At 38.9% G+C, this 25849-nt stretch overlaps 1 protein-coding gene across 1 annotated transcript in view; it reads left to right on the top strand.

The window, feature by feature from the left end:
* The window catches only part of mrc2 (mannose receptor, C type 2), a 46728-nt gene extending 22539 nt beyond the window's left edge, over positions 1-24189 (top strand). Inside the window, exons 8-29 of the mRNA XM_052138790.1 lie at positions 81-235; positions 2639-2743; positions 5731-5846; positions 5964-6112; positions 6725-6942; positions 7253-7395; positions 8026-8113; positions 9370-9499; positions 9579-9611; positions 9779-9942; positions 10075-10243; positions 10735-10877; positions 12634-12748; positions 12845-13002; positions 13113-13221; positions 16436-16674; positions 16765-16930; positions 17722-17871; positions 17977-18096; positions 18221-18400; positions 19858-19884; positions 20033-24189. Of these exons, the coding sequence (XP_051994750.1) occupies positions 81-235; positions 2639-2743; positions 5731-5846; positions 5964-6112; positions 6725-6942; positions 7253-7395; positions 8026-8113; positions 9370-9499; positions 9579-9611; positions 9779-9942; positions 10075-10243; positions 10735-10877; positions 12634-12748; positions 12845-13002; positions 13113-13221; positions 16436-16674; positions 16765-16930; positions 17722-17871; positions 17977-18096; positions 18221-18400; positions 19858-19884; positions 20033-20253 (3098 nt within the window). The 3' untranslated portion in view covers positions 20254-24189. The remainder of the gene's footprint in view (positions 1-80; positions 236-2638; positions 2744-5730; positions 5847-5963; positions 6113-6724; positions 6943-7252; positions 7396-8025; positions 8114-9369; positions 9500-9578; positions 9612-9778; positions 9943-10074; positions 10244-10734; positions 10878-12633; positions 12749-12844; positions 13003-13112; positions 13222-16435; positions 16675-16764; positions 16931-17721; positions 17872-17976; positions 18097-18220; positions 18401-19857; positions 19885-20032) is intronic.
* The last annotated feature ends 1660 nt before the right edge of the window (positions 24190-25849 follow it).

Below are 25849 nucleotides of genomic sequence, written 5' to 3' on the forward strand. Positions count from 1 at the left end.
TAGCAAGAATGGTACAGTAAATTCACACACACAATCTCTATGCTGTATTCAGACTCTTTCTCTCTCCTCCTGTCTCTTAGATATAGAAGAGTTGTGGATTGGTTTGCATGATACAGCTATGCAAATGAACTTTGAATGGACTGATCGAACTCCAGTCATCTTCACCTACTGGCACCCGTTTGAACCCAACAACTTCCGAAATGTCAATGAGGATTGCGTCACTATCTGGGGTCCTGTGAGTACCCCACTGATCCTGCAGATTTATGACCACTGAATACTCTATATTGATAAGTCACTATGGAATAATTCATCCAAAAGGCCTTTTTTCACCCTCATGTGATTCCAAACCCACATGCTTCACCCACCAAATTTTGAAAAATCTTTATACAGCTCTTTTCAATAAAAGGACAGTTGACAGTGACCACATACAGTCAGGTCCATAAATATTGGGACATCGACACAATTCTAATCTTTTTGGCTCTATACACCACCACAATGGATTTGAAATTAAACGAACAAGATGTGCTTAAACTGCAGACTTTCAGCTTTAATTTGAGGGTATTTACATCCAAATCAGGTGAACGGTGTAGAAATTACAACAGTTTGTATATGTGCCTCCCACTTTTTAAGGGACCAGAAGTAATGGGACAGATTAACAATCATAAATCAAACTTTCACTTTTTAATACTTGGTTGCAAATCCTTTGCAGTCAATTACAGCCTGAAGTCTGGAACGCATCGACATCACCAGACGCTGGGTTTCATCCCTGGTGATGCTCTGCCAGGCCTCTACTGCAACTGTCTTCAGTTCCTGCTTGTTCTTGGGGCATTTTCCCTTCAGTTTTGTCTTCAGCAAGTGAAATGCTTGCTCAATCAGATTCAGGTCAGGTGATTGACTTGGCCATTGCATAACATTCCACTTCTTTCCCTTAAAAAACTCTTTGGTTGCTTTCGCAGTATGCTTCGGGTCATTGTCCATCTGTACTGTGAAGCACCGTCCAATGAGTTCTGAAGCTTTTGGCTGAATATGAGCAGATAATATTGCCAGAAACACTTCAGAATTCATCCTGCTGCTTTTGTCAGCAGTCACATCATCAATAAATACAAGAGAACCAGTTCCATTGGCAGCCATACATGCCCACGCCATGACACTACCACCACCATGCTTCACTGATGAGGTGGTATGCTTTGGATCATGAGCAGTTCCTTTACTTCTCCATACTCTTCTCTTCCCATCACTTTGGTAAAAGTTGATCTTTGTCTCATCTGTCCATAGGATGTTGTTCCAGAACTTTTTTTAGATGTTGTTTGGCAAACTCTAATCTGGCCTTCCTGTTTTTGAGGCTCACCAATGGTTTACATCTTGTGGTGAACCCTCTGTATTCACTCTGGTGAAGTCTTCTCTTGATTGTTGACTTTGACACACATACACCTACCTCCTGGAGAGTGTTCTTGATCTGGCCAACTGTTGTGAAGGGTGTTTTCTTCACCAGGGAAAGAATTCTTCGGTCATCCACCACAGTTGTTTTCCGTGGTCTTCCGGGTCTTTTGGTGTTGCTGAGCTCACCGGTGCGTTCTTTCTTTTTAACAATGTTCCAAACAGTTGATTTGGCCACACCTAATGTTTTTGGTATCTCTCTGATGGGTTTGTTGTGATTTTTCAGCCTAATGATGGCTTCACTGATAGTGACAGCTCTTTGGATCTCATATTGAGATCCAAATACAAATAGCACACTTGAAATGAACTCTGGACCTTTTATCTGCTCCTTGTAAATGGGATAATGAGGGAATAACACACACCTGGCCATGGAACAGCTGAGCAGCCAATTGTCCCATTACTATTGGTCCCTTAAAAAGTGGGAGGCACATATACAAACTGTTGTAATTCCTACACTGTTCACCTGATTTGGATGTAAATACCCTCAAATTAAAGCTGAAAGTCTGCAGTTAAAGCACATCTTGTTCGTTTCATTTCAAATCCATTGTGGTGGTGTATAGAGCCAAAAAGATTAGAATTGTGTCGATGTCCCAATATTTATGGACCTAACTGTATGTCAAGCACAGAAAACGCACCATAAAAGTAGCTCCATATGACTTGTGTGCTATATTCTAAAGCTATTTTATAGCTTTGCGTAAAGAACAGAGCAATATTCACTTGTAATCTTCAATCATTCACTGGAGTTTTGAAATCTCATTTGTATTCTCGTTCATTGATTTCCACCTGCATTTTAATGTCACAGTGCTTAACCTAATGGTCCTTATTGCTTTTCGTGATTTTTGGGTGAAATATGACAAGGACATTTTTTAGACTGTTTTTGTGACCATAATCTGTAGTGTGTTGCGGTTTAAGGTGCAGTATGTTAATGCAGTGTGTGTTTTAGCAAACATTGTCGCTTTACAAATGTCAAAGTGATGTTAATGAATATGAATCTGTTTTTCTTTATCTTTAAAGACTTCATTTATAACAGCTCTGAGGCCATAGCTTCATAATGATAACCCCTCAGTGTGTGTGTGTGTGTGTGTGTGTGTGTGTGTGTGTGTGTGTGTGTGTGTGTGTGTGTGTGTGTGTGTGTGTGTGTGTGTGTGTGTGTGTGTGTGTGTGTGTGTGTGTGCGTGCGTGTGTGTGTGTGTGTTTGTAGGAGGGACGCTGGAATGATAGCCCATGTAATTACTCTTTGCCATCCATCTGTAAGAAAGCTGCTCAGAAAGCTGAAGGCCCTGTACAAGACCATGGCTGCAAAAAGGTAAATGGCTCATTTCTTTCACCCTGTTTTTTTCTTTCTTTCCATGTTTCATTTGTATTCATCATTCTTCCTTCTTTCATTTGTTTTAATCCTCTAATTATCATTTCTCCTTTTGTTCTCTGTAGCTCCTACAGTGCTCTGTTTGTTAGTAGTATTTAGCTAGATTTTTCCCCCACATACTTTCTGCCTTTTTCACTTTCTGTCTTTCTCTCTGCATAAAGACTCTATTCACAGTCGCCGCTGTGTCATGCTGTTATAAATCCAGATGTGGTCAGTAACCCCAGACCTGCCACAAGCATACAGTAAACAGTGAAGTCTGACACGCTCACACTCACACGTTCACTATGTAAATGAGGACTTACCATAGACTTCTATTGTTTCAATGTAAAGCCTATTATAATTACCATTGCCTAACCATACCCCAAAATAAATTATTTACACTTTTAGAATAAAAAAACAAAAAAGAATCCAAAATATTCAATATTTGCATACAGCAGCAAAATTGCAACAGATGGAGTCAGTCTGGGATTACATGAAATGACAGAAGCAATTAAGACATACTAAACAGATAAAAGAACTGTGGAGAATTCTCCAAGAATCTTGGAACATCCTATCTGCCAACAACCAAGAAAACTGTGTCCAGGTGTACCTAGGGGAACTGCTGCTGTTTTGAAGGCAAAGGTGGTCACACCAAATATTGATTTAGCTTTTTTATGTTTACTGGACTTTGTATGATGTTATTTGATCAATTTAAACTATTATTTGGCATTATATTTGAAGTCATCTTCACTATGGAACATTTTTCACAAGTGCCTAAAACTTTTGCACATTACGGTTACCCTGATATTTTTTTGGACATTTCAGATTATATTTTGAATATCTCCCTTTTACTTACATTGTTAGAATGTTCAAAATCAGCATTCCAAATGTAATTGCCAGTGATGACATCATTGTTATATTCCAAATGTAATTCCAAATGTAATTGCCAGTGATGACATCATTGTTATATTTGCATACTCCATTGTGATTGGTCTTTCTTACATCTATATGCAAACTGCATTGTATAATATATTTATATTTTATCTATATCATCTCTCAATTTCTCTTCTCCCTTCATTTGTGTTTACAACTTTACAAACTCATTTTACCTAAAAGCTCTTTTTAAATTGTTTTGCTGCCCTCTAAGCACTGGTGTTTCCGTCTGCAAATGCAAATCTTGTTTAAAACTTTCATATTGATTTTTGGAATATACAGCTGAATGTGGAGTCATTGTGAGTTCATCATTGTCAGGCAATGAGAAAGCACATCTGTCCATGCATGATGTCTTAAACAGTAGAGCAGACAGGCGGCAGACAGGTCATGTTACCGCTTCTTGCCAAGTGCTGACGTGTAAAATGAATACATTCCTTCAGTGTGTGTGTGTGTGTGTGTGTGTGTGTGTGTGTGTGTGTGTGTGTGTGTGTGTGTGTGTGTGTGTGTGCGTGTGCGTGTGCGTGTGTACATTGTTAGTGTGAAGTTTTTCATTTGCTCTTTTTGCCAAAAGGTATTGGGCTGTACAAGCAAATTCCTCTTTTGGGAGAACAGCACAAATTTTATGCAGGTCCAGACTGGTTTATGCTGGTTAGTGGTGTTTTGGTGCTGGTTTAGCTGCTGGACAAACATAGCCATTCAGTTCACTTGAAAAACCAACAGGGGGTTTCTGGTAAAACCGGGTGACCATGAAAGCATTGTTGGTAAACTTAGTGAAACTTTTGCTGGTTAAAGGAATAGTTCACCCTGAAATGAAAATTCTCTCATCACTCACTCATTTACTCACCCTCATGCCATCCCAGATGTGTATGACTTTCTTTCTTCTGCAGAACACAAACACAGATGTTTAGAAAAATATATTAGATCTCTGTATGTCCATACAATGCAAGTAAATGGTGACCAAAACTTTGAAGCACCAAAAATGCAGCATAATGTTAATCCATAAAACTTGAGTGGTCTTATCCATGTCTCCTGAAGCGATCCAATCGGTTTTGGGTGAGAACAGACAAATCTTGACATCAGCAGGCTTATGGCAATCATGATTATAAGCTCTATATCACTTCCTAGCACCATTAAACGCTCTGCGCATGTGTCAAGCACTTGGAAGGAGTCATGATTGTGCAATGGCAAGATGTACAGTGAAAAAGGAATTACATTTTGGTCTGTTCTCTCCCAAAACTGATTGGATCACTTCAGAAGGCATGGATTAAACCACTGGAGTCTTATGGATTACTTTGTACTTTTTGGAGCTACAAAGTTTTGGTCACCATTCACTTGCATTTTATGGACTTACAGAGCTGAGACATTCTCCAAAAATATTTTTTTGTGTTTTGCAGAAAAAAAGAAAGTCACACACGTCTGGGATGGCATGATGGCGAGTAAATGAAGAGAAAATTTAATTTAACAAGGGCTTGTTGGTTAATACATTTAAAGAGGATGGGGGAATTCATAAAGAATGAACTGCACCTGGTAAAAGCGGCAGTCATTTGCATGTGCTGTCTGCGCTGGTTTATTATCCCGTTCTCTAAAGGTATTATGCAGATCAGGTAACTGTGCATATGAGCTCGCAAAATTGCTAAAATATGACTGTTCATATTTTATGAATATGAACAGTTTTATGAATATGAACAAACTCCCCCATTCAGTTGAGCCGTAAGTTAACACGTCCCATTGCTCAAACAAACAGAACAAAGTTTTGAGAGTGCCACAGAATCAACTTACAATGGCTTTTTGTATATTCCTGTAGTTGTCACTGCACATTCAACTGGAATATGAGAAAGTATTTCAATAATTAAAAATGACATCTCACTTTTAAGTAAGCCAGTTGTGGTCAAACCAGCCTCTAAAATACAACATGTATCTTCTATGCAGGTTCTACCAATTCATTACTTCTCAAGCAAGTCTAATAATGCATCATAATGCATAATCTCATTCTCTGTCTGGTTAACCCTTTTCAGGGCTGGAGATTGCACAGTCCTAACTGTTTCAAGGTTGGGGAAGAATCGTTATCCTTCAATGATGCCAAAGGAATGTGCGCTAGCAACAATGCCACACTTGTCATTATTAATAACAGGTACAGGACACAAGCCTTCGAACATGGACTGGTTGAATACTTTCTGAAATGGAAGTTCTTTCCCAAAATAAACGAATTATGAAGTAATTAATGAAGTGCAAATGTGCGCGTGTCCAGATTTGAGCAGGCGTTTGTGAGCAGTCTGGTGTTTGGCCGTTCTGACGATCAGTTCTGGCTCGGCCTGTATAATGAGAACAGCACCGGCCCATTTCACTGGATCACAGGAAAGGAACTCGCATACACTAACTGGAACAGAGATGAGCCAGGTACAGAAACAGATTTAAGGCTTAATATACAAACCTAAATTCATTTTTTTGTGCCTACTAGATGCAATAAACATGAAATGGACCGATCAGGATTTGAATCCTGGTCACCTGCACACATAAACCGTCATAAAACAAATATGATGTGCTACATTATATTTCTTCATAATACCATTACACATTTGAAATAATAATGGCATATAATAAGATATTACCATCATTTTTATTTTGTTGAGTACTACATGGACAGATGTTGTTAGATGAAAAAAAATAACACAACATTTTTTTCCAATTTGGTCTGGGTCTCGATTTCTGTACCTCCAGATTTGGCCAAAGAAAATAATTCATAATCCCAAAGGCAATTGATTAAGTAAACTTCCATTTTGCTAATTTAAATGAATTGTATACAATTAAATTAAATTGTGGCAAAATATTCAAGAATTGTGTTGCATTAGCTCATTTTAATTGACTAAATTGAACAAGCAAACTCAACCAATCAGATTCTTTAAAGTGCTGAATAGTGTGTGTCTATGCATTATTTCCTTTATCCTTTGGTACTAAATCATATTAAAGCTAATGATGGGCCTGCTGATGTCCTGTCCTCTGGTCTCGCAGCGCAGGTAAAGGGAGGCTGTGTGGTGATGGTGGCGGGTCAGGCTATGGGCCTGTGGGAGGTGAAGGACTGTGCCAGTGTCCGCTCCAAATACATTTGCAAACAGAACTTGGACTCCTCTTTCATCCCCAGCCCTCCTGTTCCTCAGCCTACGCCCTCCCTGACGGGAGCTTGCCCTTCAGGATGGAAGAGCACCAACACACTCCGCCACTGCTACAAGGTATGTCTGTATTCACATGTACGTTTCAAAAAACATTTATGCTGATCCAAACATGTATGACTTTCGATTTCTGTGTCAGGCAGATTGTTAGTCTCAGTCACCATTAACTTTCATAAAAAAATGTCCCCAGTACAATAAAAGTGAATTGTGACTAATGCTGAGGCTGTAATTCTAGCCATTATACTGTGCGTGCGTGTGTGTGTAGAAGAAAAAAGTCATGGGCTTGGAAATAATAATAATAGTGATTATATATATCTTCTTTTTTTTTCTCTGTGAACTATCCCTTTAACTCATTGCTGTGCTCTCGTAGGTCTTTCATGCAGGTGCTTTGGAGAAGAGGTTGACTTGGATTCAAGCTCACAAGTTCTGCCAGAAACATGGAGCTCAGCTTGCAAGCTTTATCACACTGGAGGACGAGGCCTTTGTCTTCCAGATTCTTCATGAGACCTTTGGGTAAGTATGTGTATGTGATGTGTAAAGCTCCCTTCCCAGGCTACCCAGACCATTTATTGAAACTTGGTAGCAAAAACAGGCATTCAGAAATCACAATGTTATTATGTCACAATCATTAATGTGTGCCCACCCACATTTTCAAATGAATACTAATTTACATATAGAAGTATTAAAGATACAGTAGCAATTAATGACTGTTTTTGACTCCACACAATTAATGGACACATTATGAGGGAAGAAAATTAAATGTGGCCTATATAATGCATGTGATAGAACCTTATTATTGCTTTGACATTATAGGTTTGTTTGTTGGTTAAGTATTCATTCATTTGGCTAAATAGTTTTGTATCTCTAATTCACCTTAGTATCTTAGGGACCAATAAGCCAAATGTGTTCTTGCACTAATAAGGCTAGATGCATTGCAACTTCAGATGCTTTTTTAAAAGTATAAGTTATTTCAAACTTGTCAGGGTGTCTAAAACAAACAGCGCTCTTGTACGAGACACTAAAAAAAAGAACGTCTGTCTAGCCCCATGTTTAGATAGAAAAATAATTGTGCAGACAAACACAAAAATGTGTTCAGTATGATCAGCCCCTAACAGTGCAACCTTTTGATTGGCTTGTATGCAGGGAGGCAGAGGATCACGAGCAGCACTGGCTATGGATAGGAATTTCCCGCCGGAATAGTGACAGTTGGACATGGAGTGATGGATCAGCCGTAAGTTACTTAATTTGATGTTGAAGCAAAGTATTTTAATGTACTACAGGTCCATAAAATTAAAAAGATAACTAACAAAAGGTACCATTGTATTCTTTGTAGTACCATAGTACAGTACATATTAACCCTTAAATGCATACCTCGGGTCTTAAGTGGCCCGGAACCATATTCCATCCTGTTACTCATCCATTTTTTGGAGTTGTGCCCACACCTCTGTAGTATTCCTCAACCAATTCTCTTATTAATAATATAACACACACACACACACATTTTTTTTTTTTATAATGGCTTGAGTACCAAAAGTGTAAAGGGTCATTAGAGACCCTAGATAATGTATGTGATAGTGTCATTTTTTTTTTCCTTTCTATTTTTTCACTTGAATAAATTCTATTTTATGATTATTTCATATTTATATCAGTTTACAATCACATGATATCTATTTATTTTTTATCTCAATAGAACTGGGTACTATATTTATCTCAAATAGATACTAAATCACACTGATTTATCTGTGCAACAATGAATTAACAACAGTGGGGAATTGTCCATATTCCTTATGAATGAACACGTGCATATTATACATGATTTTTCTTACTCAAGGTGGTGCTGTTTTTTCAGTGATTGACTTGATTCACATTTGACATTGCTATTTGATGAAGAACCAACTATAGCAAGTACAACACATGAATAGTATTATGTGACTATTGTCATTTGGGTTTACGACTGAAACTATGTAATTTGTGCATCTATTTAGACTTAATAAGTGCCTGAGAAAATCACATGTGTAGCTAATGTGCAGCTTTTGTGTGGACTATGCGTTATGTGTTGCTGAATATGTGTTTGAAAGCCAGCTGCGTCTCATGAAATTTCAGTGTGAAAGTAATGTATCCTGTTCTAGATTTGTCCTGATTTGTTGCATTGTCTAATTGATATATGAAAAATAAAACATCAAAATATTTTAATCCTAATAGTCTTGAAAAAATTGTATTATATCTGGGCATTTTGTAGATCCATTTGTGATAGATATACAGTGTAAATGCCGGGTCTCTTAAGACCCGTAAATGTACGTGTTTTTAGTGAAATGCCCATGCATTTAAGGGTTAAAGAACCATAATATTAACATCTGTTACCATCACTATACAGTGGTACCACCATTGTGCTTTTTGTATGGTATACTATCCTTGTATAATAAAATAATCATAATAAAAAGTCATTTAATACTAACATAACAAATTTTTCTGATTCTTTTCTTTCAGGTGACCTATCAGAATTTTGGCAGAGGGAATTATGGCTCTGCTGAGTGTGGAGCAGCTAACATGGCTGATACCAACTGGCTGGTGTCATATTGCGACTCTGAGCTTGACTGGATCTGCAAAATTCCAAAAGGTAGCCACAAACATTAATGCCTGTACATTTTAAATGACCCCTAAATGGCCTGTTAACTTTTATTTAATGTGTGCTGCAGGAAAGGTGGAAGAGGAACCTGAGAGCCATGAAGGTGTGTCACAATGCATGTCTAAAATCTGACCTCTGGATTATACTTACAATTGCCTTTGAAAATGCTATCCTCCCTTTTTCACCTTTAGAAACATATAAGTCTATAATATAGGTTATGGAAACAGGTTAACATATGTGTGGTTAACAAATTATTTTGATTCTGTGTAGACACTGGTGTAGAGTGGGTTGACTTTGAGGAGGCTCAGTATAAAATGTTTGAGCACCGCTCCACATGGGACCAGGCTCAGAGGATCTGCTCCTGGTTTGACGCCTCACTAGTCTCCATGCACTCTCCTAAGGAGAATCAGTTTTTGGTTGGCACTTTACGCAAGGTACACACACATGCATAGAAGACACACAACAGACACATACTGTCTTTTAAGACTATGGCACTGAATGTGCTCTGGCATACATTTAGCCATCAGGGCTTAACATTTTTTATGTCTTTGTTTCACTGTATTAAGATGGCCCGCCAAGAAAATGATCTGTGGTGGGTGGGGCTACACACTTTTAAGAGTGATGGGCGATTTAGGTGGTCTGATCACTCGGTACTCAACTATGTGTCCTGGGGTCTCGGACAGCCACGACCAATTAGCAAAGAGCCCAAATGTGTCCAAATCTCAGCCTCCAAAGGTTTGACAACACTCACTCACCTTTACACACTCAAATAGAAAATGTCATTTTCACCTTGATTGGACACGCAAGGGATTTGACAGCACATGTTTAAGCTTAAAAGTGATATAAGCCATTTTAGGTGTTTCTTCTAGATTTAGGCACTGAATTAGACTCACCCCATACATTCAATAGCTTCAAAACCCCACCTTCCAAAGACATGTCAGCAAACTTGAGCACATAAAAGGCAGAGAGACAGTGAGCATTCTCTGATTGGCTAAAAAAGTGCAGGCCACTCCTCCGACCAGAACCAGAAAAAATGGCTTACGGCACCTTTAAGCACACTTCAAGCATGAACAAATGCTGTTTCCTAAATAAAAGGCAGTCTCAATGTTAATGATATTTGAATCTATACAATTCTGAAATGTTTATGTCAAGAAAATGTTGGGGATAATATGTGGCCTGTTTAAAGTAGCTGATTCACATGCTGAGATACTGTCTTCCTCTCTCAGGTGAGTGGTCAGATCAGAGGTGTCACGCTGATCTTCCATACGTGTGTAAGAGGGTAAATGTGACGGGTACCACCCCTCCTACACCTTCTCCTCCTCTCACACCTGCCGGCTGCCCCCAGGGCTGGAGCCCTTTCCTACACAAGGTGAAAACAGAAACTTAATATTAGCTTAAACCACTACAACTTCATAGTTTTAGACTTAGCTGTGCTATCTATTTTTGTTTTTAAAAAATGTAATACTTAGAAGAAATACAGTGCATCTGGAAATTATTCACAACGCTGCACTTTTTCCACACTGTGTTATGCTACAGCCTTAGTCCAAAATGGATTAAATTCATTATTTTCCTCAAAATTCTACAAACAATACCCCATAATGACAACCTGAAAGAAGTTTGTTTAAAATCTTTTCAAATTTATTAAAAATAAAAAACGAAAAAAAATCACATGTACATAAGTATTCACAGCCTTTGCCATGACACTCAAAATTGAGCTCAGGTGCATCCTGTTTCCACTAATCATCCTTGAGATGTTTCTACAACTTGATTGGAGTCCACTTGTGGTAAATTCAGTTGAACATGATTTGGAAAGGCACACACCTGTCTATATAAGGTCCCACAGTTAACAGTGCATGTCGGAGCACAAACAAGCCATGAAGTCCAAGGAATTGTCTGAAGACCTCAGAGACAGGATTGTATCGAGGCACAGATCTGGGGAAGGGTACAGAAAAATGTCGAAGGTCCCAATGAGCACAGTGGCCCCATCATCCGTAAATGGAAGAAGTTTGGAACCACCAGGACTCTTCCTAGAGCTGGCCGCCCGGCCAAACTGAGCGATCGGGGAAAAGGGCCTTAGTCAGGTCATCTGACAGAGCTCCAGCATTTCTCTGTGGAGGGAGGAGAGCCATCCAGAAGAACAACCATCTCTGCAGCACTCTGAAGCATCCAGACAGAAGCCACTCCCCAGAAACATGACAACCCACCTGGAGTTTGCCAAAATGCACCTGAAGGACACTCAGACCATGAGAAACAAAATTCTCTGGTCTAATGAAACAAAGATTTAACTTTTTGGCCTGAATGGCAAGTGTCATGTCTGGAGGAAACCAGGCACCGCTCATTACCTGGCCAATATCATCCCTACAGTGAAGCATGGTGGTGGCAGCATCATGCTGTGGGGATGTTTTTCAGCGGCAGGAACTGGGAGACTAGTCAGTAATACAGCGATGTACAGAGACATCCTTGATGAAAACCTTCTCCAGAGCGCTCTGGACCTCAGACTGGGGCGAAGGTTCATCTTCCAACAGGACAACGACCCTAAGCACACAGCCAAGATAACAAAGGAGTGGCTACGGGACAACTCTGTGAATGTCCTTGAGTGGCCCAGCCAGAGCCCAGACTTTAACCCAATTAAACATCTCTGGAGAGATCTGAAAATGTCTGTGCACTGATGCTCCCCATCCAACCTGATGGAGCTTGAGAGGTCCTGCAAAGAAGAATGGGAGAAACTACCCAAAAATAGGTGTGCCAAGCTTGTAGCATCATACACAAAAAGACTTGAGGCTGTAATTGGTGCCAAATGTGCTTCAAAAAAAAGTATTGAGCAAAGGCTGTGAATACTTATGTACATTATGTTCGTTTTTTTATTTTTATTAAATTTGCAAAGATTTCAAACAAACTTCTTTCACGTTGTCATTATGGGGTATTGTTTGTAGATTTTTTAGGAAAATAATGAATTTAATCAATTTTGGAATAAGGCTGTAACATAACAAAATGTGGAAAAAGTGAAGCGCTGTGAATAATTTCCAGATGCACTGTATAAGGTCAAAAATGGTTACATTGACAGAATTATCATTCTCATATGTTCTATCAGCATTCTGTTTTCTCATTCATTTTCATACTTGCAGTGTTACAAAGTGTTTGGAGAGGAGGTGTCACGTCGTAGTACGTGGGAGGCTGCTTCAAAGACCTGTCTGACACAAAGAGCAACATTAGTGGCAGTGCCAAATCACATAGTGCAGGGTACAGCGAACACATACACACAGATGTATTAACATACATGTTTTGTGTTGAATTAACTTGTTTTATTTTGAGCTATATTTCTTTCTCTCTCCTCAGCATTCCTTGTAACTCTGCTACCAAATAGCAGTTTTCATGTGTGGGTGGGGCTCACCTCAGATTCACTGGCTCAGTTCAGGTGGTTTGAACCTGGGTTTCTGAGCTACACTAACTGGGCCCCCGGAGAACCAGTGGACAACAGACATAATAAAAGCCCGGTACTAGTCCATCCATCCATCCCATGTCACTTTTAAGCATTTTATGTGTCTGACTGCCCCAACCTCTCTCTCTTCCTCTTTATGGTCAACATGCATGTGTGTGTCATTAGGGTAACTGCATAGTGCTCCTCCATGGTAGTCCTCACCGGAGGATGGGCATGTGGGCATCTCGAAAGTGCGATGCAGAGAAACATGGCTTCATCTGCATGAAGGACAAAGGTACAGGAGCATCGCAAATTCAATCACACACACACAAATATGCGTTGCATTAAATTTCCATGTTTGTAAAACATTTTTATCTAAAGGATTGTGTTTAAATTCTTTGAAATTAGTTTTATAGACAAATATAATTTGTGCACATTTATGAATTTGTTTACAAAGCCTATATATATATATATATATATATATATATATATATATATATATATATATATATATATATATATATATATATATATATATATATATATATAATGATTTTTTTTAATGGATGAGTTGGACCAAACAGTTAGGCAAAGCTGCCAAAACTCCTTCAATACTGTATAAAAAAACATCTCAGGAGAGAATGCCCAGAGTGTGCAGAGCTGTAATCTAGGCAAAGCGTGGCTACTTTGTCAAGTCATTTTTATTTGGGCACTTTTCACAATACAAATAGTTTCAAAGCTGCTTTACAAGAAAAGTATGCTGTTATGTCTGTACTGTCATAAAAGACTTAGAATCCTAATTGAGCTGTTTTATTAAAAAAAAAACGTCATTGAAAATCAGACCTTAAAGGAATATTCCGGGTTCAGTACAAGTTAAGCTCAATCAACAACATTTGTGGCATAATGTTGATTGCCACAAAAAATAATTTTGACTCATCCCTCCTTTTCTATATATATATATATATATATATATATATATATATATATATATATATATATATATACACACACACACTCACCTAAAGGATTATGAGGAACACCTGTTCAATTTCTCATTAATGCAATTATCTAATCAACCTGGCAGTTGCTTCAATGCATTTAGGGGTGTGGTCCTGGTCAAGACAATCTCCTGAACTCCAAACTGAATGTCAGAATGGGAAAGAAAGGTGATTTAAGCAAGTTTGAGCGTGGCATGGTTGTTGGTGCCAGACGGGCCGGTCTGAGTATTTCACAATCTGCTCAGTTACTGGGATTTTCACACACAACCATTTCTAGGGTTTACAAAGAATGGTGTGAAAAGGGAAAAACATCCAGTATGCGGCAGTCCTGTGGGCTGAAAATGCCTTGTTGATGCTAGAGGTCAGAGGAGAATGGGCCGACTGATTCAAGCTGATAGAAGAGCAACTTTGCCTGAAATAAACACTCGTTACAACCGAGGTATGCAGCAAAGCATTTGTGAAGCCACAACACGCACAACCTTGAGGCGGATGGGCTACAACAGCAGAAGACCCCACCGGGTACCACTCATCTCCACTACAAATAGGAAAAAGAGGCTACAATTTGCAAGAGCTCACCAAAATTGGACAGTTGAAGACTGGAAAAATGTTGCCTGGTCTGATGAGTCTCGATTTCTGTTGAGACATTCAGATGGTAGAGTCAGAATTTGGCGTAAACAGAATGAGAACATGGATCCATCATGCCTTGTTACCACTGTGCAGGCTGGTGGTGGTGGTGTAATGGTGTGGGGGATGTTTTCTTGGCACACTTTAGGCCCCTTAGTGCCAATTGGGCATCATTTAAATGCCACGGCCTACCTGAGCATTGTTTCTGACCATGTCCATCCCTTTATGGCCACCATGTACCCATCCTCTGATGGCTAATTCCAGCAGGATAATGCACCATGTCACAAAGCTTGAATCATTTCAAATTGGTTTCTTGAACATGACAATGAGTTCACTGTATTAAAATGGCCCCCACAGTCACCAGATCTTAACCCAATAGAGCATCTTTGGGATGTGGTGGAACGGGAGCTTCGTGCCCTGGATGTGCATCCCACAAATCTCCATCAACTGCAAGATGCTCTCCTATCAATATGGGCCAACATTTCTAAAGAATGCTTTCAGCACCTTGTTGAATCAATGCCACGTAGAATTAAGGCAGTTCTGAAGGCTGAAAGGGGGTCAAACACAGTATTAGTATGGTGTTCCTAATAATCCTTTAGGTGCGTGTGTGTGTATGTGTGTGTGTGTGTGTGTGTGTGTGTGTGTGTGTATATATATATATAGTATATATATATATATATATATATATATATATATATATATATATATATATATATATATATATATATATATAGGTTACAGTGAGGCACTTACAATGGAAGTAAATGGGGCCAATTTTTGGAGGGTTTAAAGGCTGAAATGTGAAGCTTAGAATTTTATAAAAGCACTTACATTAATTCTTCTGTTAAAAATCATGTTAATTTTTAGCTGTAAAGTTAAAATCGTCATTTCATTTTAAGATTTTAGTGTTTGTTGACATTACCTCATCATGACAATGAAGTTGTAAAATTGGCTATAACTTTACACATAAAAGGTTAGTAAGTGATTTTATCACACTAATATCATGTTAACATGTATATTGTTTATGTCTTTAATGTTTAGTATTTTAATGTTTACAGATTGGCCCCATTCACTTTCATTGTAAGTGTCTCACTGGCCTCAGATCTTTGCTTTTTTGAAAGAAATGGGCAAGTCAAAATACGTTTTTGATAATCAATATAATGCCACATATGCTGTTGACTGATCTTAACTTGTATTGAACCCCTAATATTCCTTTACAATTATTTGTCTTTAGGCCCCCATAGAGCAAGCCAAAAGCGACAGTAGCAAGGAAACCAAAACACCATAAGATGTTAGCTAACAGATAGAAGACGAAAAAATAAAACCTTGAAAAGTGATTCAAGCAGTTGTCAGAGAAGTGTTACTTGCTGTTCCATTGAATTGCAGTTGATAGCAGTTATTTGTTGTGTAGTCCATCCTACGACCAAGAAGATGCAGGCAGTGGTCAGTGAGGTGCACCTTGCAGTCCTGCTTCAAGCTTGTGACAGTTAATATTCGGTTAAGTCCATCCTAAGATCGAGGTGCAGGCTGTGAATTCCATTGTAGACTGAAGTGATGCAGACAGTGATCATCAAATCGTACCTCACTGTCCTGCTGGCACAGGCTGCTGTTAGTAGTCATCGCTCAGCGACACAGCGGTGTGATTGGGACATTGGGATGGACTAAAGCTGAATTTGTTGGGCACTGGTAACCATGGGATATGTATCCAGAGGATGAGACAGGGAAAAATGTATAGTATTAGCTTAGATGCCATTCATTTTATTTTGAAGCAGAGTTATAAAATATGAGAAGTGTTTCTGGTTCCAGCTTACCTAACTAATGCATCATAAATAATTGAGGGATTATGGATGTGTCCAAACTTTTGACTAGTAGTTTATGTGTTTGCAGACACTGGCTTGCCCCCTGGTTGGGACCCTCTTCCCCCAGTGTTAGATGGCCCATTAGAATTTGCTGGCATCCAGTACCGGATTATTCAGAAGCGTCTTGATTGGCATTCAGCTTTGCAAGTGTGTGAATCTGTTAATGGAACACTAGCTGTAGTACAGGACCCTCGACAGCACGCTTACCTCACCCTCCTACTCAACACACTCCGCAAACCCGCCTGGATTGCTCTACATAATGATGGGGTGAGTGACATTGTTTGTGTGTTGTATATTTAAGCGATATTACTACCTTTGACATGTCCGAGCTTCAGCAAATGTTTGTTGTATTACTAGGGGCGAAGCTACACGTGGTTGGGCGAAGAGGAGATCACTTTTAGTGACTGGCGGGATGGAGAGCCCAATCATATGTATGGATGTGGTCACATGACCGTTGAGGGCCAGTGGTCTGTGGCAGCTTGTAATACAAAATTAAATGCAGCCATCTGTGAAATTAATACAGGTAAGAAAATGTTACAGTATGTTCACAATTTTGCAATTCCAGTGTGACGAATGAACCGTAGGCAATTCATTTTAGCCTTTCCTTCTCCATTCATTATTTGAATGGATTGCAAAATGTTAAAGACACCATTAAATGAAACATGAATTTTAGTCCAGATGTCTTTTAATCAAACATTATTATTACTATTTGCTAGCATTCCATTCCAGACACAGCCTTTGGCTGCATTCATAATAACACGCTACCATACTATTCTTACTATTCCTGCAGTATACAAATATACAGCGTGCATACTGGGGTTAGTATTAGAATCCTCAGTATGCATGGATTACCAATAAGAGATGACTTTTTTTTGTTTACAAGATGAATATTGGATGCCACTTGTGGAATTAAACTTGCACTTAATGAGGTCATGTGGCAAATGTAATAATGGCCAAGTTCAAAATAGCGTACTTCAATACTACTCTTACACACATTGATATGGCAGAAGAAATAAATGTAGAATGGGTAGTATGCCATTCCAAACCCTGCTAATGTCTTGTGACAAAAATGAAGCATACTACTGTTTTAAAAGTTTATCGCTACATAATGTGTACTGTTTCACATACAATTTGAAATGTAATAGGCCATATTCAGTAAATGAGGTGAAGTATGCAGTATGCTTGCTTTCTATAGCTTGTTTGTCTGGTCTGTCTGATAGAGACTTGGTGGGCGTGTTTCAAAATATAAAAGTTATTTGCACACAAATGTGAAGGTATTCTAAAAGTATTTTCCAATTTCTGTCTTTCTGTCAGAGAGAACGATAGACCACAGGTGGATGTATCCAGGTTTTTGCCCACAGGCTGTAGGTAACTGGTCCTGGATTCCTTTTAGAAATCATTGCTACTCGTTTGTCCTGCACGAGCTGCAATTTAAACACGAGTCCATACGCACCTGTAGCAAAGGTAACGTGCACACTAACAAGTATTGTAAAACACAGAGAAAAGACTGAGCACAGGAATATATTACGCTAACAAGAAACTTTATAATCTTGTTATTTAATTTTTCAGTGGGAGCAAAGCTCTTGTCAATACTAGATGAAAACGAGAATGGTTTTGTGTGGGAACACATTCAGAGTTTTCAAGAGCAGGCTCATGGCGCTTGGCTCGGAATGATCTTTAACTCCAAAGGCAAGAACTTTAACTAAAAACACTTGTTTAATCTATTGACCATCAGTTTGTATCTCATTTATCTAGACGTGTGTGTGTGTGTGTGTGTGTGTGTGTGTGTGTGTGTGTGTGTGTGTGTGTACAGAGGGCAATCTGGAGTGGTCTGACAGTGAGGTGGTGGACTACAGTAACTGGGAGCAGCAGGACGCTAACCTGAGCATGCTCTCTGCCAACAGCTGCTTCTGGGTTCAGAGCAACACGGGCCTCTGGAGGCCTGGCTCCTGCAAAAATCGCACACATGGTGTCATCTGTAAGCGGCCACGAGGTAAAAATGTACACTTCTTTATGAAAGCGTGGCTAAAGTTTATTTTCACCAAGTTCCCGATCAATTCAGTACAAATTGGACATTTAATTTCAAAGGAATTAAACAAGAATTATGACAAGAAATGTGCTTAATAGACTTGACATTGCATTTAGGCTTGGGATCGATGCCTTTTTCACACATCTATAATCGGAAGACTTTCCTGATGATTATCAATATACACTGGCAGCCAAAAGTTTGGAATAATGTAGATAATTTGCTGTTTCGGAAAGAAATTGGTATTTTAATTAATCAAAGTGGCTTTCACCGTCACTATTTGGAAAGTCATTTTTAATCAAATCTAGACAGGCCTCATTTCCAGCAGCCATCACTCCAACCCCTTATCCTTGAGCAATCATGCTAAATTGATCATTTGGTTCTAGAAAATCACTTGCCATTATATCAAACACAGTTGAAAGCTATTTGGTTTGTTAAATGATGCTTAACATTGTCTTTGTGTTTGTTTTTGAGTTGCCACAGTAAGCAATAGACTGGAATGTCTTAAGATAAATATTAGGTCAAAAATGGCAGAAAGAAACAAGCTTTCTCTAGAAACTCATCAGTCAATCATTGTTTTAAAGAATGAAGGCTATACAATGCTTGAAATTGCCAAAAAACTGAAGATTTCATACAAAAGTGTACACTACAGTCTTCAAAGACAAAGGACAACTGACTCTAACAAGGACAGAAATAGATGTGGAAGGCCAGATGTACAACTAAATAAGAGGATAAGTACATCAGAGTCTCTAGTTTGAGAAATAGACACCTCACATGTCCTCAGCTGACAGCTGCCAGCCAAACATCTGCAGCGCCAAAGTGTGTAACTTATTTACTCTAGCCATCAGTGGATGATATATTGTGCATATGCATCTTTCATGTAGCCTGCTACACAATGTATTTTCAGTTACAAGTGTCTTTTTGTGGTTTGAAAACTTGAATGAAACCTCTTCATGGCTACACACAGAGAAATTGCATAATAATTTATATTCGTTCAGTTTGCACAGATAAACCAGTTTCATACACTAACCTGCAAACTCACCAATGTCACTTTTCATTCTCCATTCAAGTACAAAAACCTTTGCAGCTTTTGTGTGTATGCATTCTGTGCAGGGAACTCTTGTGTTGTGATACCTGTGCCTTGCAACCTGCTTCAGTAAATGTTATATCACCCCCTTGTGGTCTCCCAACACTATTATGCCAGACATTAAACAAAAGCCCAACTGAGTGAATAGGAAAGCATGCAAATTAGGCTTCTAATTTAAATGTCAGCTAATGTTAATATATCTATGCCTCAAAAATATATTGATAAAATAACGTGTCAATCAATATGACCCATTTTAAAAAAGAAATACTGTAATAGTGATACATTTCATATTTTGCTTCAGATTTGCTTTTTTTGTTTAATTTCTCCTTTTCATTAGGACCCTCAGCAGATCCTGTAGTCCACTGTAAGTTCTAGTCATATATTTACACCTCATATACAGCATGTACCGGTACCTAAAACATGTTTACAACATTAAAATAAATATATTTTTGGATACTGCTTAATTTGAATATTACTAGATGGCTAAATTGTCTCTCTTTTTTTGTCTACAGTTGAGGCCGACCATATCCATGTATTAATTCAGGTCCTGGTTGCAGCTCTGCTTCTCATTGCTTTGGTGGTGGGCGGGTTTTATCTGTCTCGCAGGCGGAGCTTTGGATCCACAGGTTCCTTTGAGAGTGCTCGGTATAGCCGCACTAACTCTGCACCCTCAGATGAAATGGAAAAAAACATTCTTGTTTCAGACATGGAGTTAAACGAACAGGGAGAATAATGCTGGATGTGTTCGAACTGATTCGGAATATCAAGGAAAACAAATCTGCTAAGACAGCAACTGACTGAGAGAATTTACATTTTAAGGAAAAGTTTTTGTGTTTTTTTTAGAGACATTGAGAGATCCGTGTAGAGCGCAGCAGAGGACCAATCAGAATAAACAGAAGCAAACTCTTTTATCTGAAAGTACATCCATTCAGTAGGGGCAGATCACATCCCATCTAAACCTTTGTCAACCAATCAAATTCCACTGTCTCAGATGGGCTGTTTGGGTTGGGTAATTATGTGGTTATGGAAATGCAGTTTGTAATCATATGTTTTCATGTTCTTAATGGCATACTATAGATATGCTTTAGTGCCAAAAGGGAACAAACTCCCCCCCATAAAAAAAAATAAATCACATTGACTTGAACTTCTATAGATCAGAGCGCACAAATACACACACATTTAGCTGTCTAAATCGGGACATGCAATATACATCAATTGTTTATAGATAAATCTAATTATGATCTAATCTAACTATAGTCTAACCCACACCCACCTTTTTTAATCTGAAAAATACGTTTTTGCTTTATGAATCGATTTTCCAAATGAGGATGTCTCCAAAGGGAAGATTTGCAGGACAATTTTATCCCCAAATTAGAGCCAAGTACAAAAACACACACACACACACACACACACACACACACACACACACACACACACACACACTGATGAGCCAAAACATTATGACCACATAATATGCTTTTGGTCCTCCACATGCAACAGCGCCAACCCACCGGGGCATGGACTCTACCACACCCCTGAAGGTGTCCTGTGGTATCTGGCATAAATACTAGGTGGAGCCACTTTGGATCAGACTTGTTGGTCCAGCACATCCCACAGAAGCTCAATTGGATTGAGATCCGGGGAATTTGGAACTTTTGAACTCTTCGTCATGTTCCTCAAACCATTCCTGTACAATATGTGCAGTGCGGCAGGGCGAATTATCCTGCTGAAAGAAGCCACTGCCATTAGGGAATACCATTGCCATAAAGGGGAAGCAGGTCTGCAACAATGCTTAGGTAGTTGTCAAATATGTCAAATTGACGTCCACGTGAATGGCCAGGGATTACCAGCAGAATATTGGCCAGAGCATCACACTCCCTCTGCCGGCTTGTCATCTTCCTACAGTGCATCGTGGTGCCATCACTTCCTCAGGTAAACGGCGCACATGTACATGGCCATCGACATGATGTAAACGAAAATGGGACTCATCAGACCAGGTGACCTTCTTCACTGTTTCAAGGTCCAGATCCGACATGCACGTGCCCATTGTAGGCGCTTTCGACGGTGGACAGGGGTCATCATGGGCACTCTTACCGGTCTGCGGCTACACAGCCCCATATGCACAGGTTGTGATGCACTGTGTATTGTAACACATTCCTCCAGTACTCATTGTTCACATTTCTGAGACTTGTGCCACAGTAGACCTTCTCTCGGTTCGGACCAGACAGCAGAGCCTTGCCTTCGCACATCGATGAGACTTGGGCGCCCAACACCCTGCCGCCAGTTTGTCATTCCTCGGAGCACTGTCAGTAGGTACTAGCCACTGCTGAACTGGAGCACTCCACAAGCCTTGCTGTTTCAGAGATGCTCTGACCCAGTCATCTAGCCATAACAATTTGGCCCTAATCAAAGTCACTCAGGTCTTTACTCCTGCCCATTTCTCCTGCATTCAACGCATTGACCACGAGAACTGATTGTTTGCTTAGGATCTAATCTACCCAGACATTGACAAGTGGCCTTTTTAGGAGATGATCAACGTTATTCGCTTCACCTGTGAGTGGTCATAATGTTTTGGCTCATTAGTGTACACACTCCATAAGCACATACTTTCAACCAAAAGGATACACCACAACAGTATTTTCTTTTTTTTTTTTTTCAGACTGTGACTTTTAACGTTATTATTTGTGACACATTTTTTTAGCTTTTTAAAATTTGTGCAGCTAATGTGCAACATTCTCTGGGTCAGAATCCAGGTCCCTCACAAAGCTGTCTGAAAATTATAATGACAGTAATTACAGATCAAATGAAACTACAGCCTGTTTGAAGTTTAGTGGTGCAGAACGGAGGGGAAAAAAAGCTTAGGACAGAAATAGATAGATGAAAGTGCATAAGAGTGAGCCTGTTAAAAGCACCACAGTATCTCTCTCTAATCACATGGTGAATGCAGGGCTACCCAATGGTATGGCTAATCTCACTGTTTGGTTGATCGCAGCCATTATGATGAGCTATAATCTGCACCAAGTAATTCATCCAAGTGTCTTTCATTTTCTCCTCTATATTGTGCTACCCTATCTTCTTTCTCTTATTCTTTTCCATTCTTAACTCTCACTTTTTTTTCTTGGCCTTCTTTTTTTCCTTTCAACTCTTGGAAAGGCCTTGGGTTGAAACGGTGCCGTGGCCAGCTGTGGAATGTCGAGTCAGCGAGTGGAAGGTCTGGAACCAATCAGAACTCCGGAGCAAAGAGGGCAAGTCTAGAGAGAGACAGAGAAAAAAAGATGTGTGAGAGAGAAAGAATGGTAAAGGGATTGAATGGGGGTTTGAAAAGAGGGGAGAAGATGGAGAGAAGGACAGTAAGAGGTGGGGCTTGGAAGAAAAAGTGATTTTAGCCGAGCAGGAGTTACGGGAAGTGCTGGTGACTGAAAGGGGAATTACTTTACTGCTTCTTGCTGGATATTTGCACAAATAACATTTCTAAAAGAATTTTCTACTTAAAATCAAGTCAAAAAATTCCAAATGTGTCCAGAATGATCATATATTGGTCACAATGGTCCAAAAGGCAAGGACCCTCCTGGTTTCTCATGCATTTTAGGAACAACATACAGTCTCTGCATTTGGAAGTCCATTAGTATTAAATTAAAATAAACATTTAAATTTTATGAAGAAATCAATGGTGCTTGCCAGTATAAAAGTCACCGCCATGATGCTAGGGTGTTGTGAGTGTTTTAGTGCATTGCTATGTGGTTGCTAACATTTTAGGAGTATTTGTTATGTGCTTGTCCAAAAGAGCCCATTCCCAAATCTCTATGATATTCTGGTTCCTAGATATAGCTCATGTCTCTCTTTCAATGTAAGCCTTGTGCTTGTTTCCTCATTGTAAGTCGGATCACTTAGAAAAGTAATGGCACAAATCTCTGTTACAAGCCACATTTGATTATGAGCAATAATAATAGTTATGCTTGCATCGGAAATCTTCACAAATAATGACGCTTGCCTCAGCAAGCACCACTTATATGAATCAGTATCCAGAGCTTCCATATATCAGTGCTGACTTTGCTTATATCTGCTGCAAGATTTTGTTAATTTGAGGGTAGATGTGGCACCAATTCTGCATTATAGGCTGTTCTTTACACTTTATCATTGTAGCTTACTGTCGAAACATCATTTTGCTTAGCATTGCAGTTATAAATATAAAAACAGATTTGTATGAAAATTACCTTTTTAATATCAGTGTAAAACGGTGTAGACATGACATAATCTGAGCTAGAATACTTAATTCACATGTGCCAAAGGTATGTCACACATGACCTGAAATTGCATTACAGCACACTGAGCTCAAACAGCTGTTTCATCACATTAGAATATTAAATGACTAATGACAGACAAGGAATTTGATGTCATTCACTGCAATCATGGTATTGCACACCATGGTCGTGTTATTATGCAAAAAAATTTTTTTGTTTGTTTCATTGGTTCAGATTGAATTAGCCCTGAACGCCAAATAAACAGGTTATGGGAAACACTTTATTTTGTTTGACTGTAAGAAAGAAAATGAATCATCTTCAGTCCCTGTGAATACAATGAAAAATGTTCATTTTTCTATTTGTTCGTTTTGAATATTTTGTTTTATGAATTTGTTTAAAAACGAATAAAGAATATGTTTGCTATGTGACTGCTGGAAATATGTGTCTTCACAGTAAAGTTTTATTTCTCCATACAAAAGTGACAAATGAAATATTACTTTTTAAGATAATTTGGAGCTGGAGTGGAAAAAAAAAGGTATGCTATTTACACCCCAGTGCAAATAGTGGCAAATATTATTTGCACCTCAACACTTGTACAAATAATGGTACACAGTGCAAACAGTGGCAGATACTATTTAAACCCCTAATTAAATACTAACATACAGTACAGTATAGGGACATCACTGCAGCGTGTCCCACGGACACACTACACCAACCCCTAAACCTAACCTTAACCTTCCTTTAGAAAAACTGACCATGGTTTATCTACAGTAACCATAGTATCACCATAGTGTTTTGTAGTAAAATCATAGTAACCACAATGTCATAGTTACTAAATAAACACTGTATTACTGTTGTTAATTGCATTAAATATATAGTTTCATCCCCAAAAATTGTAGGGAAAACTACTTTTATATGCATTTATATGTATTAGTAGTATTAAAGAAATTATTAAGAGAGAAGACAGAAAACAGCATGGAAAAAGAGAGCGACAAATGCGGAATCGAACCTGGGTCGAAAAGGCAAAGGTCTTACCAGCATTCCACCCCATGCCACTAAAGCAACACTTATAATGCAGATCTTTGTGTAAATATTTTTCTAACAGACGACTGGGGTGCAAATAGCTGAGCTTGGTGGCAGGTATTATGTACACCTGGGTGCAAATAGTCACTCCTGGAGAAAAATAATCCTAATGAATAAGTCACATGTCTTGTTAATTTTCTGGATGTGTTTGATTATGTCCCACCCTCCATGTAGAATTAGACAGTGCTCACTGGTTCGTCACACACTGGATGAATTACAGTTATAATAGGTTGATAATGCATATAAGGTGGATGGATGAATGAATGAATGAAAGCAGTGTTGGGCAGTAGCTTTGCTACAGTACAAATATTGAAGCTATTAGTTAAACTACATCAGAGCTTTTCAGCCTTTCAGGTTTCGTTCGTGAACGACTCTGTGTTGTTTAAATGAATCAGTTGAATCAATGATTCAATGACTCCGTTATTTCACAAATGGTTATTAACCGCACAGGTGAAAGAATCTGAACAACTCTTTTGAGAAAAGATTCAAAAGACTCAAGTGGGATGAATCAAAAACCTACCTTGACAGGCTCGTGCCCATTGGATACCCCTGAACTACATTTTAGCGACATAGTAACGTTGCTAGTTTTTAATGAAAGGTTTTATTAACAAAGCTAATTTATCGATTAAGTAGCGGGGTAGCGTTTACAATTGCTACAACGCTGCATATGCAATTGAGTCATGTAGCAAGTATTTCCTGTCGGCTATTTAGAAAAGTGACACTTCGTGAATGAATAATTAGTTTGAATCGGTTCTTTTCAATGAATCGATCCGCTAATGGACTGCATCGTTTGGAGCACTCTCAGCAAAACAGTAACAGGATATGTACAAAGAGCACTGGACGAAGTGAATATTTACCAACAATCAATTGAAACCAGTAGCAGTTCTAGCTTGTTTGGCGCCCTGGGCGAAACCCGCTTCAACATGCCTCCAAATTTGTTGACCTTGGCATTTGATTCTAAATGAGAACGTCCCCAAAATTGCCACCGCCTCGTGCAATTTATGT

The sequence above is a fragment of the Xyrauchen texanus genome, chromosome 12, assembly GCF_025860055.1.
Source record: "Xyrauchen texanus isolate HMW12.3.18 chromosome 12, RBS_HiC_50CHRs, whole genome shotgun sequence".
NCBI classification, from domain to species: Eukaryota; Metazoa; Chordata; class Actinopteri; order Cypriniformes; family Catostomidae; genus Xyrauchen; species Xyrauchen texanus.